The sequence below is a fragment of the Mirounga leonina genome, unplaced genomic scaffold (assembly GCF_011800145.1).
Source record: "Mirounga leonina isolate KUSES-001 unplaced genomic scaffold, KU_Mleo_1.0 Mir_128, whole genome shotgun sequence".
Lineage (NCBI taxonomy): Eukaryota > Metazoa > Chordata > Mammalia > Carnivora > Phocidae > Mirounga > Mirounga leonina.
The window spans coordinates 13,726,709-13,736,186 of NW_023270320.1; the positions used below are offsets into that span (position 1 = coordinate 13,726,709).

The 9,478-nt window shown below is 44.0% G+C and overlaps 1 protein-coding gene and 1 pseudogene across 1 annotated transcript; one reads left to right on the top strand and one right to left on the bottom strand.

Annotated features, from left to right (window-relative positions):
* Window positions 1–585: 585 nt before the first annotated feature.
* LOC118009843 lies at window positions 586–3,132 on the bottom strand (annotated as a pseudogene).
* Window positions 3,133–4,964: 1,832 nt separating this feature from the next.
* LOC118009792 (histone H3.3A-like) lies at window positions 4,965–5,739 on the top strand. Its single transcript, XM_035003829.1, has 2 exons — window positions 4,965–5,085; window positions 5,311–5,739. The coding sequence occupies exons 1-2, from the start codon at window positions 4,965–4,967 to the stop codon at window positions 5,721–5,723; spliced, it is 534 nt and encodes a 177-aa protein (XP_034859720.1). The 3' UTR covers window positions 5,724–5,739.
* Window positions 5,740–9,478: the final 3,739 nt, after the last annotated feature.

Here is a 9,478-nt window from a genome sequence, read left to right on the forward strand (position 1 = left end):
TTCCTTTATCCTAAAAGGAAACTCTGTACTTCCCAACTGCCCTTTTCTTTACCACCTGCCAACCACTAGTCTACTTTCTGTCTCTGTACGCTTGCCTATTCTTGACACATCAGATGAGTGGAATCCTACAGCATATGGCCTTTTGGGTCTGGCTTCCTTCACTTCAGCATGTTTCAACGCTCATCCATATTGGAGGATGTATCCCTACTTCTTTCCTTTTCGTGGCCAAATAATATTCCACCGTATGGACGTAATACATAGTTTTTAATCCATTCTTCTGTAAATGGATACTTGGTTTGTTTTTACCTTTTGGCTGTTGTGAATAATGCTGCTGTGAACAACCGGTGTACAAATACCTGTTTGTGAGCACCTCTCTTCAACTGGTTGACAATTTTTTCTCAGGACTTTGACTGTATCACCCTAGGGGTGCCTGGCTGGCTAGGTCAGAGGAACGGGCGACTCCTGATCTCGGGGTTGTGAGCTGGAGCTCCACACTGGGTGTGGAGATTACTTTAAAATAAAATCTGAAAAATAAATAAACAAACCACCCTACTGCCTTCTAGCCTCCATGATTTTTTTTATTTCTTTTATTACTCAAAAATAAAATAAAAGTTAAAAATAACTTCATTTTTTTATTTAGCTTTCTGACTCTGTGCTTGAGCCTTCCACATTTCCACAGTGATTTTCTGCTCCTCGATAAGGAAAGCGTGCTTGATCCTGTCATGAACAAACTTAGCACACATGGAACCATCACAGGCCCTGCTGACATGTGTTTTCGTTTTAGACAACGTCATAAGAACCGTAGGTCTCACAGCACGAACTCCTCCAATCGGCCTGGGCCCATACCACCTGCGGATTTTGGGGCTTTCCCAACCTTCCTGGTACAGAGTTAAATGGTTCTACTCCCAGGGGTTCGGGACAGCCTAATTCTGCCAGAGGCTGTATCACAGGACAGCCTACGATCGTACGTCAAGTGCCGGACCGTTCTGAATGCCTGTGGATGCCAGCCCCAGGAGAGGAAAAAGCTCCATGATTTATGATGAGAAATCAGCCAGTAAGTTGACTGAGGATCCATTTTCTGTGATGAGTTGCTTGTCCAGAACAGGCAAATCCAGACACTGAGAGGAGACTGGTGATTGCCAGGGTTAGGAGGAAGAAGGAATGAGAAATAACTGCTCATGGGCATGGGGTTTGCTTTTTGGAGTGATGAAAATATTAAAAAAGAAATTAGTAATGATGTTTGCATAGCTCTGTGAATGTATTAAAATCCCCCAAATTGTCCATTTTAAAAGGATAAATTATGTCCTGAGCTGCTGTAGAAAACTCTAAATCGGATGTCTCAAAGGCATCTCAAAATCAATGTGCCCCACATCCAAGTCTTGTTCTTTAATATCAAACCCTGTCTTCTTCCTGGGCTCTGGAGCTCAGGGAGTAGACCACCATCCATCTACTCACACAATGGAAACCCTGGGTCATGTTTGCCAGCTTGTTACTCCCTTCCCCCAATATTTAGTCCATCCCTGAATCCTATCACTTTTACCTCCGAAATGGCTCTTTTCCCATCTGTCCCTATCTTTTTTTTTTTTTTAAGATTTTATTTTATTTATTTGAGACAGAGAGAATGAGAGACAGAGAGCATGAGAGGGAGGAGGGTCAGAGGGAGAAGCAGACTTCCTGCCGAGCAGGGAGCCCGATGCGGGACTCGATCCTGGGACTCCAGGATCATGACCTGAGCCGAAGGCAGTCGCTTAACCAACTGAGCCACTCAGGCGCCCTCATCTGTCCCTATCTTTAACGGTCCATCCCAAAGCCACCATCTCTCGTTAATGACCCCTCTCATCTGGCCTCCTCATGTATGCACTCTTGCCCCTCTTCAATTTGCCATCCCTGCTGCAGCTGGTGGCGCTGGATTGTTCAGCAGATAGACCAGGCACGTACTAACTAATTACATCAGCAAAGCAGGCCACTTACAAATTGAGGTAAAATTTCTTGGAAGATGTTGGTATTTTGTATCAGTTAGGATACAGCAGTTCTGTAAGTAACAGAAAAACCAGCTCGTGCTTGCTGAGATATTATCTCTGGAAGCACCTACATTTTTTCCCTATTGCCATCCTCTGTTCACATCCAGTGATAGAAGGACAGTCTCCCTCAAGGATAAGTTCTCCCCTTAGCTTGTATTAGGCAAATTTAAGGTATAGGCTTACCTGTGGACCAGGGAAAGGCCAAACACTCGTTGGCATGGACTGACTGAGGTCTACCTGTGGACTGGATGGACAGCTGAATAAAACTTGAGAATCTGCTAAGGAGGAGGAAGACGGGGATGGGCACTTACCCTTGATCCAATAATATGGCTCTTCTTTTAGGCAAGACTTGAAATATAGGGAAGGGGCCCTGATATATTGCAGAAAGAGGAAGCTAACTTTAGCAAAATATCATTTACAGCACGAGGTTTCCCTCTTCATATTTCAAAATTCAAAGGCATTTTCTGTCATCTGGCACAAACAAAATGTAACAATTTATCGTAATTCAGTAAAGAGCTTTCTGATTTTTCTTACTGCATTGTGATAAAGTTAAAATGTAAAGATCATATGGGATCAAGTGTGGGTTATTCTTTTTCCAGTTATAAAATATATTGAGCACTACGGCAGAGGTTCACTAACCAGAGGGGTAAATACAAGTCAAACACTTCCCTTTTGGGCTCTACACATTTAAGCAATATATACCACACATCTACAATTGTGCCAGTCAGCCTTAAGTAAAAAGAAAACATATTTTAGGCACAGTTATAGGGTAAGCTGAAAGACCTAAAACCATTCTTTCAGCTAATAGACCTAGATATATTATAGGTAATTGAACTCTAAAAATCTGCTCTATTAAAAATCAAGTGCATTTAACCCAGAGATAAGGGGTTCTATGTGTTATCTTTATAAAAATGAAATTTTATTCACCTGACAGTATATATAAGTCACCAGCAAGCATTGCAGTGCGTTATTCCCCTACCTTTGTGTGGTTGGCAGCTCGTGGAAGTCTGTGGTAGAAGCTCTCTTCCCTAGGTAGCCAGGATCCATAGCTGGTCAGTTAAAGAGAAAAGTCAGTTAAAGTGGGGAATCACAAACTTATAATAAGTAGCCTTAAAATGTTATTTTTTTTTTAAGATTTTATTTATTTATTTGAAGAGAGAAACACAGCGAGAGAGGGAACACAAGCAGGGGGAGCGGGAGAGGGAGAAGCAGGCTTCCCGCCGAGCAGGGAGCCCGATGTGGAGCTCGATGCGGGGCTCGATCCCAGGATCCTGGGATCAGGACCTGAGCTGAAGGCAGACGCTTAACGACTGAGCCACCCAGGCGCCCCTCAAGGTCAGTTCTTAAATTGGACTATGTACCAGGGTTTTTCAAAGTGAAGATCCTGGGTCACCTCCATCAGAACCACTTAAGATGGTCCTATCCCAGTTTGTCTAAGGCCAAGAATCAGCATTTTGGAGAGTACCCTTGTTGATGCTTCAGTCCACTGCAGTTTGAGAATCACTGGGCTACATAATTAAATAGGTGCATTTTATTTATTTTATTTTTTTTTAAAGATTTTTTATTTATTCATTTGTCAGAGAGAGAGCACAGCAGAGGGAGAAGCAGGCTCCCTGCTGAGCATGGAGCCCTATGAGGGACTCGATCCCAGGACCCTAGGATCATGACCTGAGCCGAAGGCAGACGCTTAACGACTGAGCCACCCAGGCGTCCCTAAAATGTTATTTTTAATTAAAAACATACAAGTCCTTTCTCCAGCATTCCTTTGATATCGGGCTAAAAGGCCTTTTCCAGGAGTGGAGTCTACAGATGGGGGTGGTACATAAGACATGCATTAACACCAGCAAGTACTGCTGTCAATTTTAGTTTCAGTGGAGTGAGGACTCAAGACACCTGTGGAGAAAACTGAGGGCAGAATTCCGATGGATTCCTCCACCTAAACTTACACATTTGTTTCGCCCACACCTAATTCCACAACAGATTTTCTTAAGGCGTGATAAAGACCTATCTTTAGAGAGAGGCCCTGATATCAGATAGGTCTTTATCAGGTCTTCCCAAGCATTCAACTTATTTTCATAGAGATCACAACTCTCTTCATGCTCCTCTTTGTCTGCTTTGGGTAATATTGAATTAAATTATGTAATTACTAAGCAAAACTTGCATAAACAAGTTTGGGAACAAACGACTGACTTTTGGAAAGCATACAACTCAGGAAGAAGTGATTAGCCCATCAGGGACTAGCCTACTTACTGGTTGTAAAAATTGCATGGGCCTTCAGCATTAGGAATGTTTTTCACACAGAACAGGGACTGGTTCAAAGGTCTGAGCCAGAGGAAGGCAGAGTTGGTTCTAGAAACAGAAAATCTAAATTCAGAAACAGCATTTACATTTATATGAAGTTATGAAACTCCTTTGAGAGGAATGCTAATGAATAGGATTTGAGCAAACTTTTTTTTTTAAGATTTTTTTTTATTTATTTGACAGAGAGAGACACAGAGAGAGAGGGAACACAAGCAGGGGGAGTGGGAGAGGGAGAAGCAGGCTCCCCGCAGAGCGGGGAGCCAGATGCAGGGCTCAATCCCAGGACCCTGGGACCATGACCTGAGCCGAAGGCAGACGCCTAACGACTGAGCCACCCAGGCGCCCCTGAGCAAACCTTTCTTTACGGAGTTTGCAGTAGGGCCAGCCATGCTTCTCTGGGGGAGGGCATAATGCCTGAGCCTCCTGTTGGAGGTGGTTAGGGTCACTGGGCCTACTCTTGGTGAATGCTCTAAAATATTAAAATCTCTCTCTCTTTGAAGAAAGCAGGAAAGGAACTGTTCCTAATTTATGTTTAAGAAAATACTGAAATCTAGCTTTTGGCTTTCAGCTCGAAGGAGGCCAAGGTGCAGCTGTATTCGGTTGTCCCCATTCCAGGTTCACCCAACATCAGCTGCCTCCATCATGCCGCCTAAGTTCGACCCCAACGAGATCGAAGTTGCATGGGTGAGGCGCAGCGGTGGGGAAGTTGAGGCCACGTCTGCCCTGGCACGATCGGCTCCCCCTGGGTCTTTCTCCAAAAAACGTTGGTGATGACATCACCAAGGCAACAGGTGATTGGAAGGGTCTGAGGATTACAGTGAAACAGACATTCAGAACAGACAGGCCGGATTGAAGTGGTACCTTCGGCCTCTGCCCTGATTATCAAAGCCCTCAAGGGGCCACCAAGAGACAGAAAGGTGTTCGCGGCCGCCGTCGCTCGCCAACGCCAGAGCTCGCCGAGCTCCAGCCGAAGGAGAAGGGGGTTAAGCCGTGGCTCGTACAAAGCAGACTGCCTGCAAATCGACAGGTGGTAAAGCACCAAGGAAGCAGCTGGCTACAAAAGCCGCTCGCAAGAGTGCGCCCTCTACTGGAAGGGTGAAGAAACCGCATCGTTACAGGCCTGGGACCGCGGCACTCCGTGCAATCAGACGTTATCAGAAGTCCAGTGAACTTCTGATCCGCATACTTCCTTTCCAGCGTCTGGTGCGAGAAATCGCTCAGGACTTCAAAACAGATCTGCGCTTCCAGAGCGCAGCTATTGGTGCTTTGCAGGAGGCAAGCGAGGCCTATCTGGTGGGCCTCTTTGACGCCATCAACCTGTGTGCTATCCGTGCCAAACGTGTCACGATTATGCCAAAAGACATCCAGCTAGCGCGCCGCATACGTGGGGAAAGTGCTTAAGAATCCACTATGATGGGGGCGCCTGGATGGCTCAGTTGGTTAAGCGACTGCCTTGGGCTCAGGTCATGATCCTGGAGTCCCGCGTCGGGCTCCCTGCTCGGCGGGGAGCCTGCTTCTCCCTCCGACCCTCCCGGGACCCTTTCATGCTCTCTCTCTCTCAGTCTCTCTCTCTCAAATAAATAAATAAAATCTTAAAAAAAAAAAAAAAGAATCCACTATGATGGAAAACATGTCATTCTTAAGAAAAAAAAATTTTTTTTTCTCTTCTTCCTGTTATTGGTAGTTCTGAACGTTAGATATTTTTTTCTATGGGGTCAAAAGGTACCTGAGTATATGATTGCAAGTGGAAAAAGAGGGGACAGAAATCAGGTATTGGCAGGTTTTCCATTGTCATTTGTGTGTGAATTTTTAATATAAATGCAGGGACATAAAGCATTAATGCAAGTCAAAATGTTTCAGTGAACACGTTTCAGCAGTTCAACTGTATAACAATTATAAATAAACCTGTTAAATTTTTCTGGACAATGCCAGCATTTGGATTTTTTTTTTTTTTAAGATTTTATTTATTTATTTGACAGAGACATAGCGAGAGCAGGAACACAAGCAGGGGGATTGGGAGAGGGAGAAGCAGGCTTCCTGCGGAGCAGGGAGCCCTATGTGGGGCTCGATCCCAGGACCCTGGGATCATGACCTGAGCCGAAGGCAGACGCTGAACGACTGAGCCACCCAGGCGCCCGCATTTGGATTTTTTAAAAACAAATTTCTTATTGAAGGCAACAACAACAACAAAAAAAAGACAGAAGCAGAAAAAACATTAAGCACAGTGGAAAGAGCACTTTGGATGTGACTGTCAACGCTGCCCGACCGATGTGGCACTGATCTTGAGCCCGAGAAATCTCTGGAAACGCCCAGTCTGTGGGCTGCAATGTTGATGGCCGCCACCCTTGTGATATCACAGATGATATCAACAGTGGTGCAGTGGAATGCCCAGCTCGTCAAAAACTAGAAAGGAAAATATTTCAATAAAGAATCATTTGACAGCCGAAAAAGAAAAAAAATTATTGAAGTCTCAAGTAGCCTTAGTATGGGTCAGATTACTAAGGATAATAAAATTCTCCAAGAGAACCAATTTGCTAATCAAGAGGGGGAAAACGATCCTGTTTCCTGGTGCCCTCTTGTGATGAAACAGCAGGTCGACAGTAGGGATTATAAAGCTTTAAGATCCAAGTATCTGAAAGAGATCATCTCCCTTCATTAATGGTTGGACTGCACACTAAGAACCAGCCACCAAAATGATAAAAGCAGTGGTGCTTGAGGGAGGGCCATAGGATTAGAAGTACTTCCTCCCCACCTCCTAAATTATCTAAAATGAAATTATATTACTTTTGTAAGTAAAAACAACAAAAACACCACCACGATTTACCACAGTTAGTTAATAATAAGCAGAACCACTTTAAAGTTTTGGACAGAACGACCTATAGCCTTAACATGAGGACAGTTTTTTAGTAAATTTTTTTTTTTAAGATTTTATTTTTAAATAATCTCTACACCCATTGTGGGGCTTGAACTCACAACCCAGAGATTAAGAGTCACACACTCAGGGCGCCTGGGTGGCTCAGTCCGTTAAGCGGCTGCCTTCGGCTCAGGTCATGATCCTGGGGTCTTGGGATTGAGCCCCACATCCGGCTCCCTGCCCAGTGGAGAGCCTGTTTCTCCCTCTCCATCTGCCTGCCACTCTGCCTACTTATGCTCTCTCTAATAAATAAATAAAATCTTAAAAAAAAAGAAAAGTCACACACTCTACCAACTGAACCAGCCAGGCATCCCCCTCTTCTAGAAATTCTTATTGAATTCAGGGGGAAGACCAATAATGCTTTTTAAGTTTTCCTATTGTTTTGTCTCACGCTGTTTAAGAACTTTCAAAATAACAAAGACTGATATGCAAGGCAAATCCTCAGCTGTTTTCCTAACTAGCACTTAGGAAGCCCACTGTATTATGGTATCTCTAAAAGGCAGCGCTAAATGCGGTTAAGATCATGAACTCTGGAGCCAAATGCCATTTACTTGCCAGTGACCTTAGGACAGTTACTTAGCCTGTCTGTGCCTCAATTTCCACATCTGTAAAATAGTGATAATATTACTTATCTGACTGTTCAGAGAATTAAATGACTTCATGTGTAATCAACCAGTTATGTGTAAACCGCTTTTAACAGTGCCTGACATGTAGTAGGTTCTATACACATTTAATAAATAAATGCAAATTTAAAAAAAATGTCGGTGAGTTTACTAAGTATATATTAAGAATAGTTTTTCTGGAGGCACCTGGCTGGCTCAGTTGGTTTAGTGTGTGACTCTTGATCTCTGGGTTGAGTTTGAGCCCCACGTTGGGTGCAGAGATAAATTAAAAAATGAAAAAAAGAAAGTTTTTGTATTATTTTCAACACTCTCCTATTCAACATTCTTACCCTTCAGGGTTTTTATTAATAATAATTTCTACTTAGCCTAGAGAAGTTAAACTTATGCTTAACGAGATATTTATTTAGGGACAAGTAATCTAAATTTCTAAGATGATGGTGTTTAGGGAAGGTTATGACGAAGACCTCTAATAATGTCATATGCCATGTCCATTAATAAAGAGTTCTTCCTGAACCTGTTTTCCCAATGTGGAGATCCTTGAGAGATACTGACCCAGCAAGGAACCCAGGCATAACCCAGGATGTGTGTGTGTGTGGTTTTTAGAATATGAACCTGAATTCTTGGATGCTCCTCCCTTTAAAAGGTGGAGCATAATCTCCTCCCGCCTTGAGTGTGAGATAGACTTAGTGACTTGCTTCTAAGAAATTAAATGAAGGGGCAGCCTGGGTGGCTCAGTTGGTTAAGCGTCTGCCTTCGGCTCAGGTCATAATCTCGGGGCCCTGAGATCGAGCCCCGCGTTGGGCTCCCTGCTCAGCGGGGAGTCTGCTTGTCCCTCTCCCTCTGCCCCTCCCTCACGCTTGTGTGTGCTCTCTCTCTAATAAATAAAATCTTTAAAAACTAATAAAATAAAATGAAGTGGAAGTGATGGTGACAACTTCAGAGACAAGGTCCTTCCTTGTTTGGATCTGAGGGAAGCTGAGGGAAGGCAGCTGCCAGGTCATGAGGATACCCAACAGCCCAGTGGAGAGGCTCACAGAGTACGGAACGGAGGCCTCCTGCCAACAGCCCTGTGAGGCAGTCATCTTGTTAAGTGGACCAGCCAGCCCCAGTCTTCAGGTGACTGCAGGTCTGACAGCTTGAGAGAAACATGAAGCACACTGAGCCAGAAGCCCCAGGTGAGCCACTCCTAGATTTGACCTGCAGAAACCATGTAAGATAATAAATGTTCACTGTATTAAGTTGCTACATTTTGGGGTAATTTTCTACACAGTACAGATAACTATTATAGCTTGTGTTCACGGGTGAATAAGAGAGCAGTGTGAAGTACCCTTTCTAGACCTGATCCTATCCAACTAGTGAAAAATCTATCATTTGACCCAAGACCTATCGCCACGTTGCAGTTAGCTGCTGTGATAAAATGGTTTCTTTCTTTTCCCTGCCCAGTTGCTACTTTTTATGTTCCAAACATGTCAGGGTTTATCCTACCCCTTAGCATAACTGCCCAGAATGTCTGTGAAGAAATTTGAGGGCAGTCTCGGTGAGATAGAGACTATTAGTAAGAGAAGGCAGGAGCCTGGCTATGGAGAAGCCCCAAAGAGTGAAGTTTGTGCAATACACTG